The sequence below is a fragment of the Lacerta agilis genome, chromosome 11 (genome assembly GCF_009819535.1).
Source record: "Lacerta agilis isolate rLacAgi1 chromosome 11, rLacAgi1.pri, whole genome shotgun sequence".
Lineage (NCBI taxonomy): Eukaryota > Metazoa > Chordata > Lepidosauria > Squamata > Lacertidae > Lacerta > Lacerta agilis.
Window position 1 is genome coordinate 49,603,572 of NC_046322.1, and position 25,392 is coordinate 49,628,963.

The window sequence follows — 25,392 nt, forward strand, 5'->3', positions numbered from 1 at the left end:
TTAGTTTGGCATCATCCAAGGTTTTAACAAATTGTGGGGGGGGGGACCATTCACAATGATAATGGAGTAATATGAGGATTTTAATTGGACTCTGATTGCACTGGAGATAAGCAGTATTGTAGTATGATCATTATAGATAGCATCATTGCAGTCTCTGTTAAGTCAGTGGAAATCAGGATGGTTAGGGATGAAGTTCCTTGCTTAGCCAAAAATATTTCACTTGAGAGCAAAACAAGAGAACTGATAGAAGACCACATATTATTTCTGAATTCAGCATGCTCTGTTCGAAGTGTTTCTTCTGCAGAAACGACCACCAGGAAAAGCCTATGGTTGCTTAAAAGGACCAGTTGCTTAAATGGGTGAGGACCATCTTCAGGGTGTGTCTACTTAGGTAGTACAAAATGTTGTGAGTACAAAATGATATGCAGACAAATTCCATTAGAATTTGTCTGCATATCAACAGTATGGATATCTCTTGCCCAGGACAAGTTTCCAGTTGCAACTAGAATTGCTGTTTTGTATATACCTTGCTGTGGTTGGGAAAAGCAATAGCACTTCCCTGCCTTAGACTCAGATGCTACACTTCGGATTTCTTGGTGTTCTTTAGACAGTAATATGTACCAGTGATGGCACTAGCACTTGAAGACCTCTAGATAGGTTCTTCAAGGACCGCAGATGTTTGAAAGCTTGAGAGCAACATGTAGGTCAAAGATTCTCTTGGCTCTCATTGTATCTGCACACTTTGCCATTTAGAGTCCATTCCCCTCGATGTTTAAAAGACAAACTCACAACAGACTCAATTGCTGTAGAGACCCAGGGGCGGGCCCCACCCCCACGATCGAGCGCGGCAACTTTTAAAAGGCTGCAACGCGCGAACAGCAGCATAGCGTCTGTGCTGCTGTTCATGCGCTGCAGCCTTAAAGGTTGCCGCACCGCATGGAAGGGCGCTGCTGTTCACCCGCTGCAGCCTTAAAACGCAGTGTGGCGCGGCCCGGTGCCGGTCAGAAGCGGTGCCGGTGATCGCGCCCGCCATCTTGGGTGGACTGCGCATGTCCACACATGCGCAGTCCACCCAGGAGGCTGCACGCACGTTGTGACATCATGACGCATGCGCGGGGGGGTGCCTTTCAAGTTTGCCGCCCCGGGCGGCAGATTGGCTCCCTCCGCCCCTGCAGAGACCAGAGCGATGTGACTTTGTGCAAGCAAAGCCAATGCCCAGATGTGATTGTTGCTGCACCATGTCTTACAAAGCTGTTCTTTCTGACTCGCAGCCTTTCCCTGGGGTTGGTGGGGGGAAGGGGGAGATACTTCTGCAAAGTGAACAGTGTTTTCATAGCCCTTCTGTAAAATTGAAATGGACAAGTAGATGTCATTTGGCTAGTCGCTCTGAACAAATCTTGTTCTGAATGTGTTGCACCCCCTTCGTAGTGAATTAAAGCAATTCAGTTCCTTGTCTGCTAAAACGAGTGATCAACCAGTTCTAAAGTGGGGCATTAAATTCCCTTTAGGCACACACAGCAAAACAAATCTGTAAGAGTGCTCTAGATATGCTACACTTTCTGAGTCTGACTGAGCTGCTGACACCAGTACATGGGCATTCTCCTAGCATTGAATAAATATATGTATGTTTCTCTGCTATGTATCTTTTTCATATATTCATCTAGTTGCATGCCCACAGGAGATGTTCATCTAAAATGAGTCATGTTCCCATCAGTGTTAGAATGCATTTGTGCTGGAACACCTCAATGTTTGAACTGGACACCCACAGCTTGAATCAGATCTTACACGGTGCCTTTCACTCCAAAGAACCATGAGCAGAATTAATAAGATCTATTTTGAACTGTTCCACAAACTCAGGGGCAAGCTAGTGCAACACTTATTGCCATGCAATGTCACCATGTATGACAGTATGAGAAGCCTAGTGAATAAGTAAGATGCAAGCTTTATAATACAAGGTGTGACTGGAAAGTTTGATGAATGGTCACAGAAATCGGACAGCGAGACATATTCGGACATACAATCGGCATCGGAAACCCACGAAATGCTCACAAATTGTGTACTGAGATGAAGCTGTAACATGAAAGACAGTGTATGAGTGGTTTAAGCCTCTGTGAAGGGTGGCAAACCATCAAAGATGACACTCGGTCTGGATGAGCAGAACAGCAGCAAATGGTAGCAGAGTTGGTGAGTTATTGATGCGGGATCAGCGTTTGTCCGTCCGTATGATGGTGGAAGAATTGCATATTCCATGTGAAATCGTTACTGAGGTTACTGAGTTGTCCCACCCTCCATATTCTCCCGATCTGGCCCCACCAGATTTCTTTCTGTTTCCAAAACTGAAATCTGCACTGAAAGGGCACAGATTTCCCAACATTTCACAGGTCGCAAGCTGCTGTGACGAGGGGACTGAAAGCAATACGAAAAGAGGACTTTTCCAGAAGTTTCCAACAGTTCTACAAATGTTGTCAACGGTGCATTGTCTCAGAGGGGGCCTGCTTTGAAGGCCTGTAAGATATGTATGTACTGTACAAATATTTCTGTCTGATGATTTCTGTGACCATTCACCGAACTTTCCGGTCACACCTTGTAAAAGCTCTCGCAGACTATGAAAGACTCTTTCAAGAAAGACAATGTGCAGAAATTGACAGATTTCCCTAGATTTGGGACTACTTTTATTACTTTTCTGCTAGGCTGGGATTAGACTTTCCATGAGTGGAAGAGGCTCTCCAGTACTGGAATGACACTACTGGACCCACGTGTAAGTCTTTCAAAATGATAGCTATTAAGATTTCAGAGTCACTTCAGAACATGCAAAATGTCTCTGCTTGGCCTGAATTACAGCACAATCCACATCACCGATATTCTGTGCTGGGCAGGGTAGATGAGGCAGAAGTCTCCCTGCACCCAGCCTAGAACAGCCCCAACAGCCTCTGCTAGCATCATTCTACTGGTGAGTCCTGTCTGCTCTGCAAAAGGGCAGGCAGTTTGAAGTACCCTGAGCAGGCTTCCCAACAGCCACAACCGCCTACAAAAACCCTTAAATGAGGTATTGCAGGGGGAGACCAGTGTGGTTTGTGTGTACATCCTGACATCCTTCCTTTAAGGAGCATGCTGCATTTTTTGAAATTATTTTGCTGATTTTTGAAATGGGATAGATGCTTAAAGTGGTGTACTCCACATACGTGTCTGATTTTCATAACCTGCCTACAGCGGCTGAATAATTGCAAGATTGCAAAATGGCCACCTCCTCCAGATGAAAAGTGAACAACATCTGGATAAGTTACAGGTGGGTAGCCGTGTTGGTCTGCCATAGTCGAAACAAAATAAAAAATTCTTTCCAGTAGCACCTTAGAGACCAACTGAGTTTGTTCTTGGTATGAGCTTTCGTGTGCATGCACACTTCTTCAGATACACTGAAACAGAAGTCACCAGACCCTCACTCTCTCACTATATATAAGGATCTGGTGACTTCTGTTTCAGTGTATCTGAAGAAGTGTGCATGCACACGAAAGCTCATACCAAGAACAAACTCAGTTGGTCTCTAAGGTGCTACTGTAAAGATTTTTTTTATTTTGTTTCAACATCTGGATAAGTTATTTTGCCTTCGGGCAGATATTTGAAGCTTTGTGCGTGAATGGGTACTGAGATGGAAACGAAATGAGTGGTAGAAATAGTGAGCAGGGCAGAGGGGAAAGGTGTTGTCACAAAGTTAGGTTCCTGGGCAATTTCTAGTCCACTTGTATGCCTTCACCTGCAGCCATGAATAGTGGCAGTGAAGACCAATTTCAGGACTATAAGAGATTGGATACAAGTCCATCTCCTCAAGCCAGCATGAGCTAAGGAGCCATGCACAGTTGCTAAGGAGCAAGGTTAGCCTGAATGATAGGCAGAGTGAGTTGTCTAGCTAAGGCAGCAGATGCTGCAGAGTAGGAAATGTTGGCAAGGAGTTGGAGAACAGAGCTGTGGGTACCAGCTGTGGGTACCAGAACAGAGCTGTGGGTACCAGCATTGAAATAAGGTTCAGCTGCCAGCCCTGTGGACTGTTCTGCCTGGCAGTAAATTCCCTTGAGCTGGCCCTGGTGAGGAGGAAGAGATGTGTCTCTTACTGCAATGGATTGTTAAGGCCTGAGAGAGAACACTCTCCGGGGAACTGTTACATAAGGGAAAAACTGACAGATAAACCGAGAAAGGAGCCTAGGACAGAGAGAGCCATCCAGAAGGAAACTGTCAAGTGGATCAACAATGGTTCAGATCTGATTCACCTTTATTCAGTCTGCAACTTGGCAGGAGTTCAACAGCTGTAGTTCAAGTGACTGAAACCTAGAGGCCTGCAATTTAGGAGGTCATGAATTGAGCTTTAAGAGAGAAGAGTTTAAGAGTTTAAAATGAAATCTGAAATAACGTTAAACAAAAAAAACCCCTCTCCAAGCTGTGTATGCACATCTATATATATAAAATGCAAGTGTCTCTGCGTCCAGTCCGTGTGTCTCTGGGTTTGCGCAACTGAGCATGTGCCCCAGGGACACAGGGATTGGAGCAGAGAGACATCGGGCCACGAGCAGCGTCGGCAGTTCAAGCGGGGCGGTTTAAATGGAATGCCGGCACTGCAGAGGACGAGGGGAAGCCGAAGAGGGAGGTCACGCTGCTGCTCCCGCCGCTACAAGGAGAGCCTGTTGCTGCTGACCCCCTCCTGCCCCGTTGGCCTGCATGGCGCTGCTGGCTCTCCTCCACCCTCCCCCCCACCCGCTAAAACAGGCTCTGGCAGGCGGGTGGGGGGCGGGGGGGCAAGCAGGGCTTCTCCGTTAAAGCGGAGAAAGCCCTGCTTGCCTCTCCTCCACCCCCCGACCACCCGCTAAAGCAGGCTTTGGCAGGCGGGCGGGGGCGGGGGCGGGGGGGCAAGCAGGGCTTCTCCGTTAAAGCGGAGAAGCCCTGCTTGCCCCTCCTCCACCCCCCGACCACCCGCTAAAGCAGGCTTTGGCAGGCGGGCGGGGGGCGGGGGGCAAGCAGGGCTTCTCCGTTAAAGCGGAGAAAGCCCTGCTTGCCTCTCCTCCACCCCCCGACCACCCGCTAAAGCAGGCTTTGGCAGGGGGTGGGGGTGGGGCGCCAGCCCCCTCCACATATATTCTAGCGCCCGTTTTTTTAACGGGCTTAAACCACTAGTATGGATACAAACAGCTAAAATCCACAAACCAATTAGAAAACAAATATACATAAATCCATCCCCATAAAATATAAAAAACCTTATAAAACAGATATAGGCAACTAAATTATATGTCCTGGTACATATGTGTGTGTAACTCATTACGCAGTAAATTTCCAGCCAATTAACCTATTGCTGTTTGGAGCTCCCATCATTTTATGAGATCATCACGGTCATGAACTCTTAATTTTTCTTGGTTTGGTTTGTTGCTGGATACAAGACTGAATACTGCTTACAAACAGCTGCTTCCATTTCACTTATTTTGGGTCATAAGTGGCTTGAATGTGTGTACATAAATATATATAGATTGCCTGTTTAACTTCCCAGATCATTGTGTCCTGGACAACAGAATTATGTAAATATTAGTAGCTTCAAACACAGTGAGGTTGTTTCCCTCCGCTCGCCTTTCAACTCACGATCTTACATTGCTGTCCACCGAGCCTCTTGGGCTTGCTTAACGGAAGGTTGGCAGTTCAAATCTCCTGCTGCTCTGTCCCAGCTCCTGCCAACCTAGCAGTTCGAAAGTACGCCAGTGCAAGTAGATAAATAGGTACATTTCCGGTGGGAAGGTAAATGGCATTTCTGTGCGCTCTGGTTTCCATCATGGTGTCCCGTTCTGCCAGAAGCTAATGCTAGGACTATCATGAGATGTCCACCAGCTTCCAACCATGGATACCAGCAGCCTTCAAGCAAGCAAACTTGCCTTCTCATCACTCCATAGCATCCCGCTGCCAGAGGATGCATCCCGCTGCCTCCTTCCATTCACCAGTTTGCCTCCTCCAAGTGGAAGAAACCTGGGCAGTGCTGAATGTCACATCCATTGCCAGGTGTGTTCTGCTGGAAATGGAAAAGGGCTTTCCCTTTGGCCTGACTTTATATCCACTCAGTTGCCAAGTGCTTTTGTGACATCACAAGAAACCCATAGCCAATGGCAACAGCTGGGGAGGCATCATCTTCATTGCTTTGAGCCTCACAGTGGCTGGTGGACCTATCGGTGATTGTTGTGGGGAATGACATGTGAAGATCCATTTTAGGATGGATTTGCAAATATCAGTAACTTACCATATCTTCCAGCAGCATAATTATGGTGCTGAAGGACACTCTTGAGAGTCCCATGGACTGCAAGAAGATCAAACCTATCCTTGGAGGGACAGGTCCTGAAGTTGAGGCTCCAATACTTTGGCCAACTCATGAGAAGAGAAGACTCCCTGGAAAAGACCCTGATGTTGGGAAAGATTGAGGGCACAAGGAGAAGGGGACAACAGAGGACGAGATGGTTGGACAATGTTATTGAATCTACCTACAAGAGTCTGAACAAACTGCGGGAGGTAGTGGAAGACAGGAGTGCCTGGTGTGCTCTGGTTCATGGGGTCACGAAGAGTCGGACATGACTAAACGACTAAACAACAACAACACCATATCTTATGGACTTCTTTCTTCTTCTGTGGAGTTCACACTAAAAGTCACATGCATTTTTCTGGGGAAATTTGTGGATACTAGAGTGCCTCAAAGCTGGGGGTGGGTGGGCAGCGGAGGAGGACGGGGAAAACCTGTAGAGGCTTTGTTGTGGTCCAGGAAAAGCAGCTCTTTCTAAAAACCACTTTTCCACTTTTAAGTACTGTAACTTGTTTCTCTCCCCCCCCCCCAGTGCTTCAATCAGATGAAACAGCCACAATAACTTGTGAAGTCTCAGATCACAGTAAAAAAAAAAATGACTGTGGTTGTCTGTCTGCAAAAAAATAAAAAAAATTATTTTGATTGTTTGAAGGAGAAACACATCTGTTTTCATAGCTGTTACGTGAGGCTATTAGGGAATCATCCGTTTTCCCTAGTAAATCTGTTGCCTAGTATCTTCCTGTGAAATATGACCTGCAGCCAATCAGAGGCCGCGCTTTGGTTTCTGAACATTTTGGAAGTCAAACGGACTCCCAGAACGGATTCCGTTTGACTTCCAAGTTACGACTGTAATGCCGTTTGCAGTATCTGGAGAGTACCTCGTTGGCTACCCCTGCATGTGTCGATAACAGCCTAGGAGTTCACTGTAAGTACCGATTCTGGTCACAACCCACCTCCCCATTTGGAGGGCTCCAGGAAGGAGAGTCAGAGCCCTCCTGCTCTATCTCACTGGGCTCTCCTGCTTTAAGCAGGTTTCTCCGAGGTAGATTGCCATGCTAATTTCACTTCCCAAGCATTCACTTCATGTAAAAACAGACCTTCCACTCCAACTGTATTATATATAAATAGGCATGAATAAAAGCCATTGGGCCTGAGCACCACATCTAGTGTGTCCCTAAAATGTCTGTTTTCTTTTTTAAGAAGTACTGTACAATACAAAATATATTTGATTACATTTTGAGTATTTGCCTGCTAATGGGTACACCCCCATATTCTCCACATCTGTATTTGACGGCTGAATTATTCTTACTTTAAAGAGCACCTGAGTTGTCTATAAATCAACTGAAATACAAGATGAAAGAAAATGACATGAAAACTAGAAGGAAGTTTATTCTCTTTAGTAAGCTGTGGGTTCCTGCAGAGATACTTGTTCTCTAGACCCCACCCCCCATGAACGCCAACTCTCTGCTTTTTTCCTTCTCAATTGGAAGTGACATTTATTTGGTTGAATAGGAAGGGTTTTCATGTTGTAACTACTGAAACACATCCTGTCGTGAAGCTGTAGCGTTTCATCATGTTGGTTGACCTCTCTCCAAATATTTCCTGTGCAAGTTTCAAGAGGCTCAGCAAGTGAAAAATAGACCTCCCCCCTCCCTTTTTACTTTATTCCTTGCTGCTACTCTTTGTTTATAAGCAGCTATCACTTTAGCCACTGCCAGTGTACTCTTTACTTACTATATTTTATTTTCAGAATTCTTTTTTAAAAGTAGATATTAGGCATGTTCTTTTAGCCACAGTGACTTGGCTCCTGAGAGCCTACTTGGGTTGAGGGCAGACCTAAGGCTTTTTCTGCCAAGTTCTTGCAAGACCCTACATTCAAATAAACACAGGATCTTGAAATTCAGCTGTTAGATCCTTCCTTACAGAATCAGAAGAATCTTTATTTGCATCAGCACTAGCCATAGCAATAAAATAAAATAAAATAAAATAAAATAAACTGTACTGAAGATAGATGTAAAAACAGCTATAGAAAATACATTTTGGGGGTTTACATCAAAAATCAAATAATAGATCTTATTCTAATGGTCCCTGCTAAAAAATACCTTGCAGTTTTTGCTGTCACCTGATCATCTTGATCTACTAAAAGAAAGGACACAGTAGCAATGGTTGAGCAACCTGGCATGGACAATAGTAGATGGGTAAAAACCTCACTCCTCAAATCTTTATAAAGAGTGCAAACCAGAAGCACATGAGCCACTGACTCAATACTGCCATCTCCACAGGGACATAACCGTTTTTCCAGCAGAATTTTTTGAAATCGACCCTCAAGTACAGCCGAAGGCAGTATATTCTATCTTGTGACAGTGAAAGCGCGTCTGTATTTTGGAATTGTTAAATTTTGCAAATACAGTCGTACGTTGGTTTTCAAACGCCTTGGGAGTCAAATGTTTTGGCTCCTGAACGATCAAAAACCAGAAGTGATTGTTCCGGTTTTCGAACGTTCTTTGGAACCTGAATGTCTGACACGACTTCTGCAGCTTTTGATTGGCCGCAGGAGCTTCCTTCAGCCAATTGGAAGCTGCGCCTTGGTTCCTGAACATTTTGGAAGTCGAACAGACTTCCAGAACAGATTCTGTTCGACTTCCCAGGTACCAGTGTAGATCCTTCCTTTGGTGATGGAAGGGAGGAGTGACCTGGGCCCAGTAACAACGGAAGGGGCCCTCATTCAATTAACTCTGTTCTGCATTATCATATTACATGTATTTTTATCCCAGGAATAGGCTATAGAAAAACTATGCCGTGTGCTAAGATAAGTTTTTAAAATAAACAAATAAAGCCAGCCTTCAGCCTCCATTTTCGCCATGATAATAAATTGCTAGGGAGCCCAAAGTATTCAGAAAGCTTAGCATACCCTCCCCACTGGAAACAGTTCCCAGGTTATGGTCTAGTAGGACAGTCAGTTTGGAAGGAAATCTGCAACACAAATATCATTGAGCCCTTTTAATTCTTTCTTCAGCTGGCCAGTGTTTTCAGTATGGCAACTCCGCCCCCCCCCAGCTAGACACTTTGTATGTGGAGTGGAATTGCAGCCTTAAAAGCTTGCTTTCAGAAATAAAAATTGGTGCCTCCTCTGAACTCTGTGTTACTGTGTTCATAAACCAAAATTAGTTTGACGTACTGTAGTTTATTTATATTTACGATTTAAAGAAATGCCTATTTTCATTTGATTAAACAATTGCCCATAGATTCAGTTTTTTTTTTACAAATGACACAGATTATCGCATGTACAGTTGACCTTGGGCAAAGAGATCTTAAAAAAAATATTCTGCTTCCCCATTCTATAAGAAATCAATTCAACATTAAGTGTAGAAAGTACACAGGAACTTCTTTTCCGAAGGGCAATTGCTGCATGCGGAAGCTAAATTTTGTGCAAATCGCAGCTAGTTACAGAAAGGTTAAAAACCCATTCTCAGGACTACTTAGGTCCTGATTAAAATCTGGGTTTCGGTATTAACCCCCCCCCCAAAAAAAAGAGATGACAACATTGCATGCCACACATTTAATGTAATGTATAGTTAGGCCCTTAGAATTGCAGAAAACCATTAGTTGTTTTTTTTTTTTTAATGGAACTGAGTTATTAACAGTAACTTTTTGTTGCATGAGGATCTGATAAATTGAAGCTCTAGTTTGCCTTCCTGTTGCAAAGCACTTTTATATTCATGTTCGTTTTATCAAAAGTAAAAGACTTGTATTAAAGGACATTATTTACCGAATATACTTAACGGAGCTTGAGCAGAGCTTTAGAATGACAGATGAATTCTTTCCCCCTGCCATCCAGTCTAAACATGCTTCTTGAAAGAACTATTATTTTTCAGGAATCATCTGACAAATGTTTCTTGTTTGTTTAAGAAGCATGCCCCAAAATTGCTAGTTTATCATGTGATGACTAAGACCACCGCAACATAATGGCATAGCGGGTAAACAGTTTAGAAGCTGCATTCTTCACTTTTAAAAGATTGCTAAGGTGGCGGTGTGCTGAGACAGCTAAAAAGAAAAAAGGAACTTTGTGATTCAGCAGAGCAACCTCAGTGTGTGAGGTCTTCGCTTCCAAAGTACGATGATTAGTTTTGTACAAAATCAGGATCTGTTTAAAGAATGACAACAAAATCCCCAACAAAAACCCCAGACATCTGGCTCTAAAAGACTAGACTGCAGTTTGACAATTATTTAGAGCAAGAGAAATACAAAGAGATTTCCCCCTCACCTTTAGTCTGGTGGGTCAGTGACGTATTTGATCTTTGATGCTTAAAAATGTAATGCTAGTAATAAAAATGATACTCCCCAAAACCACACTTTCCTTTCTATGTTCCCTTTGAACCACGCTGGACCTTGTGCATTCATTGTCATATTACTCAGGTTCCTCTGTTGCTAACTACCCTTCCTTTTTTCCTTCCATTTTCTTTTGGCGACTGGCTGCTTCTCGGTTTTTCTGCCTCTTTTATAAGTGGGTTGGGCATGTAATTTTTTTGTAACTTGTTTTTCAACAAAGTCATTTTCTTTATCCCTGCTCAAAGTTCTCCTGACATAACTAAACTTCCCCCCACCCACGGCCTGTGTGAGTGAAATTATATAGGATGACAAATTTAAACTGAAGTGTGAAATCAGCATAGCTGCCATCTTAACTGGGAGTGATCCCCCACTGAATTCAACAGAACTTACATGCTTAGGTTTAAAGACATACATGGCTTTGTGCTGGGTCCTTACTTAGTCAAAAAAAGGGTAAAGGACCCCTGAATGGTTAAGTCCAGTCAAAGGCGACTATGGGGTTGTGGCACTCATCTCGCTTTCAGGCCAAGGGAGTTGGTGTTTGTCCACAGACAGCTTTCCGGGTCATGTGGCCAGAATGACTAAACCGCTTCTGGTGCAACGGAACGCCATGACAGAAGCCACAGCACATGGAAACCCCGTTTACCATTTAAAAGGGACAAAGGTGGCATTGGGGTCTAAAACACTGAGTCTCTTGGGCTTTCCGATCAGAAGGTCAGCAGTTCAAATCCCCGTGACGGAGTGAGCTCCCATTGCTCTGTCCCAGCTCCTGCCAACCTAGCAATTTGGAAGCACACCAGTGGGTTTGAGCCCCACATTTGGCAAAAGATTCCTGCATTCTAAGGGGTTGGGCTAGATGACCCTCATGGTTCCTCCCAAACTCGATTCTCTGATTCCATGAAACAAATATCCACCCTCCCATGGGTTCAAACTATTCATGAATATCTACCTTTCACCCATCACATTTGTGCACATGCAAACACCATTCCGCTTCAATCACATTTGAAACCTCCCATTTACTCACACAAACATATAACAGCCGACATCAAAAAACATGGCATCCATTCACGTTCGTGCCCTGGCTTCAATCCACAAATATCCACTGGGTTCTGTTGACTGTCTTCCAAAGGTGAACTGACATCCACAAACATCAGTCTGCTTTAGCCTTGTAGCATCCACCAACTTCCGAATCAAAATGCCACTGGCTTCCATCCACCAACATCTGCCAGCTTCTCTAAGGTTCATCATGAGACATCCACCAGCTTCCAACCACAGATACCAGCAGCCTTCAAACAAGAGAAGTTGCCTTATTATCGCTCCCTAGCATCCGACTGCCAGAGGATTGCCTCCTTCCATTCACCAGTTTGCCTGCTGCAAGTGGAAGAAACTTGGGCAGTGCTGAATGTCACATCCATTGCCAGGTGTGTCCTGCTGGAAACAGAAAAGGGCTTTCCCCCTGGCCTACCTTTATATCCACTCAGTTGCCAAGTGCTTTTGTGACATCACAAGAAACCCACAGCCAATGGCAACAGCTGGGGAAGCATCATCTTCATTGCTTTGAGCCTCACAATGGCGGGTGGACCTATCAGTGATTGTGTGCTTGTTTATTCAGGATGCAGGTGGCGCTTTGGTCTAAAGCACTGAGCCTCTTGGGCTTGCCAATCAGAAGGTCTGCAGTTCTCTATCCCAGCTCCTGCTAAGCTAGCACTTTGAAATGGGTACCACTGTGGTGGAAAGGTAAATGGCGTTTCCGTGTGCTCTGGTTTCTGTCACGGTGTTCCATTGCCCCAGAAGCAGTTTAGTCATGCTGGCCACATGACCTGGAAAGCTGTCTGTGGACCAACGCCAACTCCCTTGGCCTGAAAACAAGATGAGCGCCGCAAAGCCATAGTCTCCTTTGACTGGACTTAACCGTCCAGTGGTCCTTTACCTTTACCTTTTACTTAGTCACTTCATTGACTTTGTCTGATGGTTTTTCAAGACTCTTCATTGCAAAAGAGTTACCCTCTGTAAATTCATTATCTTTGAAATGGAACATGCAGGGAATGTAACAGATTTCTAAATATCTGTTGATGGCTGAGATATGCACATCTTTTGTGTGCTGGGTAAAGTATATCTTCGCATCAGTGGATATGAAAATGGACTGCGATCAACTGCAGTGGACCATCAAAGTGCCAGTGAATATTGAAACAGAAGGTGACATGGTTTATGCATCCCATTCCTATACCTGTTTGATTATTATACCTTTCTTCAAAGAATCCTGAAACATGGTTTGGTGACCTCAGTTAGATTTCCTAATTCTCCAACCTAAAGCTCCCAGGGTTCCCCATGGAAGCAGGAATGGCTATTAAACTAGTTTGTCTGTAGCATAAAATGCTCTAAGCATGGTATAGAAAGGACGAGTGCAGTGCATGTGTTCTCTGCAGAAGTTATTTTCCACCTGAATACCTCTGCTTAATGTGCTTCACCTAGCGGGTCATTGGCATCAGTTTTCTTGGTAGCGATTACACTGTTGATGCTCATGCACTTTATCCTTTGGCAGCAGATAAGGGAGGTAAACTGGAAATGTTATAAGAAGAGTTGCCTGCTGAAATATGCAGAAATAACTGAGAAATAGAAAAAGGGTTGATTCAAATAAGCGGGGCAAGTAGAAGCATGAAGAAAAGTTCATGCTGAGGTTATACAGAAGATTTGATACTGCTAATTAGATAAATAATCCATAATCCTTTGAAAGTTAGATGCATCTATAATTGAACCATGTCTGTATTTGCAGCAGTCAGTGATTAAAATGCTGAAAACAAGCTTTCCAATCCTTCATGGCTGTTTTCCCCATTGGAAGAAAGGACAGGGGTGGGAGAGATGTAGCTTTGACAGGACAGTGTTTACTTGGCTCAAGCGATGGACTGTAAAACATATTTTATTTTTCGTCAAAGCTGCAAATTGGCAAGTCGATGGCTTAGCGGTGGGGTTTCCCTGCAGACTTTCTCAGACTGACTTAGTATTTGAAATGTTAAAAATCTATAAAGGGGGGGGGTGGGGAGGTTCAGCAGGTAAGTACAGGTAGGTAAGTAAGAGCTGTTCCTCACATATTGAATTTCCTACATGGGTACAGTATTGCTTGTGGGTAGAAAACATGGTGCTGTGCATGTATTGCCCTTGTAAATTCCCACAGAGGAAAAAGGTCTTGTTTTAAGTGACGCTGGATGAGAAGGGAAAGAGTGGGAGTGAAAAGGATACAGAAGCACATTTGATATACTGTATAATGTATATATACAGAGAGAGAGAGAGACTAGATCCTATGCATATTCTAGCAGTGCTCTGTGAGGGTGTGACGTTTGTGTTTAGCAGCTTTAAAACAGGAATGATTTCAACTAGTGCCTTGGTTGCCATAGTAACTGGGGCCTGTAGTTTCAAAGGTTCACCCCATGTATGGGTAGAGAAATTGTAAAAGAAGAAGAAGAAGACTTGCAATATGGCATTACTCCATGTTTTGAAAAGAAATTGCACTGGGAAGACATCTCACCTCCCACCTCCAATTTTGATCCCAAACAACTTTCTGAATTAACAGTTTTTGCACGGGATCATGCAGGTTGGGTTTACACAGTATGGCAAGTTGCCCCCCCCCCCAAAGAGGACATGCATCACACACATACATAAAAGGGAATTGAAGAGAACACCGATTTTTATTTTTATTTTTGCAAGTGGTGGTAGCTATAAACCACAGGATCATGTAGAGCTAATAACAGGAATCGGTTCTCACATTAAGCCCACTAGGTTCTGTAGCATCTGGACTCAGAACTTGGTTGAAGGCCATAGCTCAGTGGCCCAAGTTGAGCCCTTGATGTCTTCAAGTTGAGCTGGGAAAGACTGCTGCTGCAAACCGTCGAAAACCAGTCAGTGTACAATACTGAACTTGATGGTCTGACTTGATATAAGCAGCTTCCTGTTTTCATAATATAGCCAGTGGGGGGGGGGGAGGTTATGAAACCCTTATTTCCAAGATGATTGTTGGCAGGGGAATGCCCAGGGAATTCTTATTTGGCGATAACTCTTAGCTGAGTAAGATTGTCTTCCATGAACACGGTCTTAGCAGTGAGTCCGTAAGTGACTGTGGAGGCCAATTCTGAATCCACATGTCCTTCCACAGTGGGGACATAGGTTTCCGAGTGGGAGTCAATCATGGTGAGGGTTTGCCAAGCATGCCTTCCTCTTAGCACGTTTCTCATCCTGAGTTTGAACCTCTTCAAAGCCCATGACACCTTTGGTTAAGGCTGTTCTCCAACTGGAGTGCTCACAGGCCAGTGTTTCCCAGTTGTCGGTGTTTTTAAGATTTGCCTTGAGAGAGTCTTTAAACCTCTTTTGTTAAGCTCCAGCATTACACTTTCCATTTTAAAGTTTCGAATACGGTAGTTGCTTTGGAAGACAATAATCAGGCACACGAACAACATGACTAGACCAACAAAGTTGATATTGAAGAATCGTTGCTTTGACACTAGCGGTCTTTGCTTCTTCAGTGTCTATGGCACAGACCAAACTTCAGTTCAGAGAACTGTCTGCTTTTGTGATCTCATTGCTCATGTGGATCTTAGCCAAAAGCACACAAAAACCTCTGAATGATACATCCGTGTGGATCCTTAAATGCCTTTAGTGGTGAGAAACATATGCAGCTTCGATAACAATCCTACTGTCAGGCTGCGTTGGGGAAGTCTCTTGAATCTGACTCACTGGTGTAGACTGAGGGCAGATGGGAGAGGGGGTTGTAAGTGACTGTGAAGGCCAATTCTGGATCCACATGTCCTTCCATGGTGACCCAGGGGATTATGACTGTCCTATCTAGAGCATAAGTATACATTCTATGTCAACCTTTCCCCTTTTTTGCGGGAAATTCCTTTATTATAGCATTGGGAAACAGCAGGGAGGGTTGACAGCTATGTTACGCTAGCAAGATAATTGTGTTTCTGAAATCCGCCCCCATGAGAGAGTGATGGCTACTAGTCAGTCACAGGAGCACAGAGTGTTCTTGGGCTTCCTGTTCTACTTCTTGGCTTCCTGTGGGCATCTGGTTGGTCAGTGTGGCAACAGGATGCTGGACTAATTGGGCTTTGGCCTAATCCAGGAGGATCCTTTGGTTATCTGAGCCTCTTGGGCTTACTGATCAGAAGGTCGGCGGTTCAAATCCCCGCGACGGGGTGAGCTCCTGTTGTTCGATCCCAGCTCCTGCCAACCTAGCAGTTCAAAAGCACGTCAAAGTGCAAGTAGATAAATAGGCACCGCTTGGGCAGGAAGGTAAATGGCGTTTCCGTGCGCTGCTCTGGTTTGCCAGAAGTGGCTTAGTCATGCTGGCCACATGACCCGGAAGCTGCCTGTGGACAAACACCGGCTCCCTTGGCCTGTAAACCGAGATGAGCGCCGCAACCCCAGAGTCATCCGCGACTGGACCTAACAGTCAGGGGTACCCTTACCTTTAGGCTGATTTTCCTCTGGGTCAGCAAGGGAAAATGTCTGGAAGACCCCTCTAAGCTGTGTGCTAGAAGTACTCTCTTGACATTAGAGCTGGGCAATATCTGGTTTTCAGCCAAACATGATGATATATTGATATCTGAATGTAGAGGCATTGGCCGGATTCATGGTTTTTCCAGCATTGCAGTTTTTGCACACGCACACAAAATAGTGATTCACAATATATTGCCAGGTCAAAAATTATGAAACTGATATCACAATAGGAGCTTGAAAACGGTTTTGGATGATATATTGATATATCGCCCAACCCTACTTGGCATTAGCTTCAATAGCGTAATATTGTGTGGATTGGTATTTTTTTAAGCCGCTGTCCTTTGTCCTCTCCCATTTGATAGGTTTCTTGATAACATTCTCTTGAAGTGGCTAAAGTGGAGAATAGGATGGGGGTGCAATCTTAAGCCCCGAAAAAAGTAATTTCCATTGAAATTGATGGGGTCTGCATACAAGTACATGTGTTTAGGATTATAGGGCCAGCAGTTTTGTTCTTGTTTTGTAGATCTGGCATGCTTTGAGATGCTTAACATTCATGTAAAGGAGTCCAGAAATCCTGGTGTGTTAGTTATCCAGAAAAAGTGGGGGGCCTAGGAGAAGGGCATGTGTGTTGTGGGCTCGAGTTCATTCCAAACATATTTTGCTTTTATGGGCTATGGCCAAATGATGTATTCTCAGCTGTGGCTTTGATTTGCAATGACTCAAGTGGGGCAGTGTTTGGACAGCAAAAAAATCCCGCTGATGAGACGTGTAAACTCCCACCCAGAGCTCTAGGTGGTCTTGCCATCTCATCACATACCAAGAGTAGGAGGATACTGACCCCTTTAAATATGTGATGGAGAGCAGGTTTACAGGGCCAGCAGTGAAGGGGTCAAGAAAACTCTTCAGGGCAATTGCATAATGTTTAATTATTTTGGCTCTTAAAAAAAGAAATGCATGCCTAGAGTTGTGTTGTTCAGATGAGACATTACCTATTTGATTCTGCTTCACTGATAGATATCAGAATATTTTGTATTAGATGTTGGAATGAAGATTGCTAAACCGAGATTTCAATTCCATCTTGCTAAACAGATTTCAAGAGAGGGAATTAAAACAAAAACAAAACCAAGAGGGGAAATCCAGTGTTGAGTTGCTAGAAATCAACTTAATTCTGTGCTAATACTGTAGGGCGACCTCATCACACAGCACAAGAGTGCTGCATTTGCTGGTTGATATTAGAAATGACATGAGATTTGGCTCCATCTTAGAAAAAATGAAAGTCACAGGAGATTAAAGTTTAATATGCTATGCTTTCTCATAGAGAGCAAGCTGTTCAAATAGGTGTGTTGAGTGGTAATTAAACCAAGAAATTAGCTGTGGTCCTTCAGTTAAAGAAAGGATGATGAGGTACCAGTACTCTTACCTTGATAAAAGTTACAGGTAGGTAGCCGTGTTGGTCTGCCATAGTCAAAACAAAATAAAATAAAAAATTCCTTCCAGTAGCACCTTAGAGACCAACTAAGTTTGTTCTTGGTATGAGCTTTCGTGTGCATGCACACTTCTTCTTCAGAGTGTATCTGAAAAAGTGTGCATCAGGTATCTGAAGAAGTGTGTATCAGGTAACTGAAGAAGTGCTTCAGGTATCTGAAGAAGTGTGCATGCACACGAAAGCTCACACCAAGAACAAACTTAGTTGGTCTCTAAGGTGCTACTGGAAGGAATTTTTTATTTTATTTTGTCTTGATAAAAGTGCCATGGGTGCAAACATAAAATGACTACCAATGGTAGCAGCAAAAACAACAACAACACCAAACTACTCCATACCAGTGAGTGCAATCACAAAAGTACTGGTAAATATCACATTCAGACAAAGAATTATCATGCATCAAGTAAAAGCAAATTAAACACATACATACAACAGGTTTTTTTTCCAGACACATGATGATGATTTATTTGTACCCCACCCATCTGATTGGGTTGCCCCAGCCACTCTGGGTGGCTTCCAACATATATAAAAACATAGGTAAAGGTAAAGGGACCCCTGACCAGTCACAAGTGACTCTGGGGTTATGGCACTCATCCCACTTTATTGGCCGAGGGCGCCGGCGTACAGTTTCTGGGTCATGTGGCCAGCATGACTAAGCCACTTCTGGCGAACCAGAGCAGTGCACGGAAATGCCGTTTACCTTCCTGCCACAATGGTACCTATTTATCTACTTGCACTGGTGTGCTTTCGAACTTCTAGGTTGGCAGAACTGCCAACCTTCTGAACAGCAAGCCCAAGAGGCTCAGTGGTTTAGAGTAGACCACAGCGCCACATAATAATAAAACATTAAATCTTAAAAAGCAGAAGATTCATGTTTTTCTTTTTAAACTCTCCTCTGTGCTCATCAGCTAAGGACCTCTTTTCGTCAGCCCTTTTGCAAATTACAGACTTGTATAGAATATGTATAGAAGGAGAAAGGAAAGGACTCAGGCACACGAGGAACATTTGATCTAGATGATAAACAGAGTTAGAATTGACTCCTCCTTGATAAACCTTTGCTGACTCCTGTCTTGCACACGCATCTTATACTTGCACTTATAAACAATTACGAAGAAATTAAGTTATGAAATACGGACCATGGAGAAGTCAGCTACCCAAATGTGATACAAAGAATGAGGACACCAGGAGTGTGCCTCGTCTTTGGAAAAGTATATGAACTGACCAACCTAGATGGCAGATAGAGGTAATGTGAGCCTTTTGGAAACACATCATGGATTGTGCTTTCAAGCAAGAAGATGAGTTCTGAACTAAAATGCATTAAACTCTCTGCAAGCAATTAAAAGCAGTGCTTTTTTTGGGGGGGGACGCAGGGGTACACATACACCTAAACATTTTGTGAATCTTTGTACTTTTGTCCATTTACTGTATTTATTTTTCCCGATTTGAACTTTAAAAGGGTGATTTTCTTGAGTCAAAATGAGAGTACCCCTAAACATTTTTTTAGGGGGGGAGAAGCACTGGTTAAATGTAAGTTTCCAGTTGCATTTATTATTTGGTTCATGCTTCATATTTAAACCTTATTTCCCTTTGAATCAAACCAGTGTCTTCTTTCTCCCCTTTCAGAAAAGACGGCGGCGAATCGATCGGAGTATGATTGGTGAGCCAACAAACTTTGTTCACACAGCTCATGTAGGTTCAGGAGATCTCTTTAGTGGAATGAATTCGGTAAGTTTTTGCCAGGAATCCTGCAGCATTTTATTTTACTTTTCCAGCTTTTTCCTGTTCTTTATATTTTATACATTTATTTAAATTTTATACATTTTTTTGACAAAGTAGTAATCATAAATAAATAAAGTATAAAAATATGCACCCCACCACCAAGACCATTCCAACCTCCCAAAATTTCAACACCTCTTGCGATGGTTTGACCCTTTTACCTTTTAACAGTAGAAATTCTACAAACACCCTCCATATCTCCTCAAAATAATTTCTCCTGCATATTCCACATCTTACCTTAATGGCACATGTTAATTTATCATTAATAGCTATATCCCACATCTCTTTATACCATTCTTCCATTTTATATTCTGCTTCCGCCTTCCACTTCCTAGCTATAATAATGTGTGCAGCTGTCAATAAATTTGTGAGCAAGTCCTTCATAGCCTGTGAACCTTCCACCCCATCCCTGCAGCATTTAAGACTGTATCCTTGAATATGTATATATTCTTTTTTTTATATAATTGCTTTATTGAGTTTAGAAAGGTATAACAAGCAAATACAGTCATACCTCGTGTTATGTTTGCTTCACGTTTCAGATTTTCAGGTTACGAACGCGGCAAACCTGGAAATGTTTACTTCCGGGTTCACCGCACGTGCAGAAGCAATTTGCGCGCTTCACACATGCACAGAAGCACTCTATCACGCTTTGTGCATGTGCAGTAGCAGCGCTCTACTTACGGCTTTTCGGGGTGCGAACGGCACCCCAAAACGGATCGCGTTCGTAAGTAGAGGTACCACTGTATATATATATAATCATTACATTCTTCTTTTGTTCCCAATGACTTCCCGCCAAGTCAACCCATCATGTATTTACTGCTTAGTATATGTAGGGACCCAGGTGGTTCGAATCCCTGCGACGGGGTGAGCTCCCGTTGCTCAGTCCCTGCTCCTGCCAACCTAGCAGTTCAAAAGCACGTCAAAGTGCAAGTAGATAAATAGGTACCGCTCCGGCAGGAAGGTAAACGGTGTTTCCGTGCGCTGCTCTGGTTTGCCAGAAGCGGCTTGTCATGCTGGCCACATGACCCAGAAGCTGTACGCCAGCTCCCTCGGCCAATAAAGCGAGATGAGCGCCGCAACCCCAAAGTCGGACACGACTGGAGCTAATGGCCAGGGGTCCCTTTACCTTTACCTATATCTAGTGCACTATTAATCTCCATCTTCTCTTTAGTCGTCTATATTACGTTCACATATTTATCCATTGTATCACAGAAGTCATGCAAGTCCTGCCACTGACTTCATATTACTACAGTAATTTTTAAGATATTGTTTATACATGTCCCATTTCCGAAAAAATGTCTGTTCGGTATTACCTCTCAGTTTTTCTGTCATTTTGGCCAACTCGGTGAACTTCATCAATTTACTTTGCCGCTCCAGCTTTGTTGGGATTTTCTCTCCTTTCCAATTCATTGCGATTAATAACTTGTGGCTGCAGTAGCATACAAGAATATTTCTCTCGCAATTTTAGGTACGTCTGGGCCAAGTATACCTAGGGAATATGTATATATTCTAAAACATTAAACAATTTAGATTTGTAGTCCATCCAATCCTAAAGATTAGAGATGTGACATAAATTTATTGCTGGTGTATGCTGTTAAGAAAATTATGGATTCGTTTATACCTTTAACACAGTGTTTTTCAACCACTGTTCCGTGGCACACTAGTGTGCCGCGAGATGTTGCCTGGTGTGCCGTGGGAAAAATTAATTCAAGAGAATTACTTTATATATAGTCAATATAGGCACAGAGTTAATTTTTTTAACATTTTCTAATGGTGGTGTGCCTCGTGATTTTTTTCATGAAACAAGTGTGCCTTTGCCCAAAAAAGGTTGAAAAACACTGCTTTAACACACCAGCATATCAAATATAAGAGTATTGTAGCTGATTCACCCAAATGAATAGTATCAGAAAGCCCATAACATGGACAACCCAAATGGCATATTATAGATTGTTTCAAAGTAAGGGGGGAAACAGTGTTAGAAGCATAGTATTATTTCTCTTTTCAGAACATTTGTTCTGTTGTCTAGTGAACAGAAAATGTTGCATTTTCTCCCCAAGAAGATGTCAGTCTGTTAATAAAAAAATGCATGTTGGAACACAGAGAGCTCCAGCTTTCATCTTGCAATCCAAAATGCTATTTCCTATATCCCTTTTATTGTACAAGAAACTCTTCTTATCATTTTTTTTAATAGGCTCAAATCTGCCATGTAAAAATGTATGCTAACTAGTTTCTTCAAAGGAAACGCTGAAACTTTTTCCTGAAAGGCCAAAATGTGTGTTTGCCTGTAGCCATCTATCTAACTGTACAAGAAAAAAACCTAGCAGCTGCTAACGAAGGAAAATAACACACACCACTGATAAAATTAACAAATCAGCTGTTCTAGAATGCTTTGATTGGCATGACCTTCGAAATATCCTGGAGAAAACTTGGATAGCCTTAAGTAGAAATCCCTAAAGTCACACATTCCTATGTTAACATAGTTCACTAGATGCAAGAATAAAAAGAACTCACATCTTCACTGAGGAGGGCAGAGGTAGTGTTTGCAAACCTAGAACTGAGATGAATAATTGAGGTTTAGGCTGCACATATTGCCTGTTAACTTGCTGCACAAGCACAGACGGAACAAACTCCCTGCACTTTTTGTTCCACCACCACAGCATTGTATTTAAAATGCATTAAAGGTGTTTACAAGGTTGGAGAAATCCCTGTCCATTCCTTAGATGGATTTTGAGTTTCTGCGAAGGCTGGGGAATGAGCTGCATTGAAGTTACAGATCCAAATGCCTTTAAATCAGTATTCTCTTTATCATCTACTCATTTCATGCTGCTTGGGAATCTGAGCTCCCAGAATACATATTTCAATTTTTAAAATTGCAAAAATAAACAGAATTTTAAATTTCACCTTACAAAAAAGGGGCATACTAATATCTGATTTTAAAATCTGAATAGCATTCTTGCATTTTTAAAATAAATTATGCATGTACAATATTTTTATTGTTGTAGCAAAGTGACTTCATGCTTAGCTGTTTTGCAGATTTATTGCACAAATAACTTTTTTTCCAATTTTCTCAAGTAAGTTTGTTCTCCCTAAAGGCTGTTTTGATTCATGGCTTACAAATCACAGTAATAAATGCAATTTTCTTACATTTTTGTCTCCGTCTATTTCGTCCTAGAATAATTTATTTCATCTAACAGAATTGATATGTTAACATTCCACTTAAATAAATCTCCTGTTAAGAGATTAAGAGATGAATCAGTTGTAAGAAAACATGGATCTTTTTTGCATAGCTATGTAGACATCTATTTTTAAGACATCTTTTGCAATGCATACACCCTGTGTAAGAAATTTTGAACTCTTGTATGATATAAACGATTTTATTTCTCTCTCCTACATTTTCTGTTTCCAAGCTTATAACTCAAGATCACACTTCTGTTTATAACTCAAGATCACACATGTATATCAGCTGCAACTTCAAACGAAGTACAAAGCAATAATCCCATGCTGCAGCTACAAGGGACCAAAGATCATATGTTACTCCCACAAAGTGGTGATCATGTGATCACACAGCTCCCCCTGGCCCTGATGTCCAGGCTTTAGGCATGAGAATACCCACGACGGAGTGAGCTCCCTTTTCACTGTCCCAGCCCCTGCCAACCTAGCAGTTCGAAAGCATACCAGTGCAAGTAGATAAATAGGTACCGCTGCGGCGGGAAGGTAAACGGCGTTTCTGTGCACTCTGGTTTCTGTCACGGTGTTCCATTGCGCCAGAAGCGGTTTAGTCATGCTGACCACATGACCTGGAAAGCTGTCTGTGGACAAATGCCAGCTCCCTCGGCCTGAAAGCAAGATGAGCGCCGCAACCCCACAGTTGCCTTTGACTGGACTTAACCGCCCAGGGGTCCTTTAGGGACAGCATTGGTTTAGTAAAGAGATGTTATTCTCCTTATGGAAACTGAACAACTAGGAAAAGTGCTATCCATGTCAAATGTGTTAAAAGGAATGAAACTGTGCTAATGTAATGAACTTGAGAGGCCACCAGTTCATGGCTGACTGTGCCCCTTTCTTTCCTACCCTTTTCCTGTATGTCTAGGTGAGTTCAATTCAGAACCAAATGCAGTCCAAAGGAGGCTATGGAGGAGGAATGTCTGCAAATGTTCAAATGCAGCTTGTAGATACAAAGGCAGGATAACCGTGGGACATACTTTGAGTGAGTATTGCAGAATTTTCAAGCGCTGTTGCCGACTTTTCTCTGCTAGTAACAGAAAACAAGCTGCTGTACTCCTTTTAAGCGATTCTCTGTAAATAGCTTGTTCATGATATCTGCCGCTAGCCCAGGAGCCGAATGCAAGAAATATGTGCATGCAAATGTCTGTTATGTATTATGCAGTGAGCGATAAGATCAAGTACTTCCAGTACCAATTATAAGAAAGAGATTTTGTTCAACTGATTTCGCACACTCGTCTGTCAGGAATGAGCTTTAGGCCTTTGGCGCTCATCTTTGTAGGAAATGTTTGCCCCTGAAGTTCTCAGTGGTACCAAAGTGAGAACAGTTAAATTTCAGAGAAAGGGGAACATCACAGTTAAAGCATGATTGCATAGGCAGAGCATGCAAGCTTTTTTTTTAATTTCTGATAGCAATAGGTGGTTTCATCAAACAATCACTTAAGGGTGGGTGTTCCTTAGTTCCCTGTTCCTACACATGGTTTACTGCTGCTGCTGGAGGTTAGGAAACACACATTGTAATGATGTCTCGACGTGACATGAAATTTGCGCTACGTGTCACAGTTTGAGAGAACACAGCCTATAGCTGCCATGCTCAGTAGCAGCTGCTTGCAATCTGAATTTCTTTCTTTCCCCACTTGTTATTCATTCTTTTATTTATATTTTATACATTTATTTACATTTTATACATTCCTTTTTTTAACAAAGTAATAAGAATAAATAAATAAGAATAAAAATGTGCACCCCACCACCAAGACCATTCCAACCTCCCAAAATTTCAACACCTCTTGCGATGGTTGGACCCCTTTACCTTTTAACAGTAGAGATTCTACAAACACCCTCCATATCTCCTCAAAATCATTTCTCCTGTATATTCCCCATCTTACCTTAATGGCACATGTTAATTTATCATTAATAGCTATATCCCACACCTCTTTATACCATTCTTCCATTTTATATTCTGTTTGCCCCTTCCGCTTCCTAGCTGTCATCATTCACGTGAGCAAGTCCTTCATAGCCTGCGAACTTTCTACCCTATCGTAGATTGATAATAATGCTGCTTCTGGACTTTTGGTCAGTTTTAACCCAGTGATTTCTGTTATCTCCTTAATTTTTTACACCCCCACCACATGTGAACATAATTCCGCAAGCTACATTTCTGCCCTCGTTCTGAGAATGTCTTATTTGTCTTCTTACTCATTCATTGCTATGGTGTTTTTTTCACAGATCCTTGTGAATATCTGTACCTTCTTTCCTGTGTTCCTCTATGCCTTGGTGACTGCTTCCTGTGCTCATGAGAGAAGTTGATGGTTCATCACCCACCCCTTGTGATTACGCCGTGGAAACATTCCTTTTTCTGCTGTGAGGGTGACATTTATCAGACTGGTCTTGTCATGCTTTTCAAGTGGCAAGCTTACATCTCACTGCTACCAAAACATCTGTGGACATGTATTGGTTGGTTGAGTTGTTCTTTGGGGGACATTTTTAGTTTATTCTCAGCATTTTAAAACAACATTTTTCAGCAATCTAAACATGTAGTTTGGTGTTGGGTTGAACTTTTTATTTGTACTTCCTCTGCAAGGCTTCGTTTACGGCATTCTCATCTGTTGGTTTTTTAAAAAAATCCTTATTTCCTTTTCCGTGATTAGAAGCAAGCAAGTTCCTATTAATATGTTGAACCTGTCATTGTTAATATAATTTTATTATTTTTTAGGGGAAAGGTCTGGGACCTGCAAGCACAATGATCATTTCACACAGTCAGAAATCAGCAGAGTAT

General features: G+C 42.7%; 1 protein-coding gene across 2 annotated transcripts in view; it reads left to right on the plus strand.

Moving 5' to 3' along the window:
* The window catches only part of CDC42SE2 (CDC42 small effector 2), an 86,986-nt gene extending 61,941 nt beyond the window's left edge, over positions 1–25,045 (plus strand). For both annotated transcript variants that reach the window (XM_033163915.1, XM_033163914.1), the window contains exons 3-5: positions 19,242–19,343; positions 23,485–23,601; positions 24,843–25,045. In XM_033163915.1, the coding sequence (XP_033019806.1) occupies positions 19,242–19,343; positions 23,485–23,583 (201 nt within the window). In that variant the 3' untranslated portion in view covers positions 23,584–23,601; positions 24,843–25,045. The remainder of the gene's footprint in view (positions 1–19,241; positions 19,344–23,484; positions 23,602–24,842) is intronic.
* Positions 25,046–25,392: the final 347 nt, after the last annotated feature.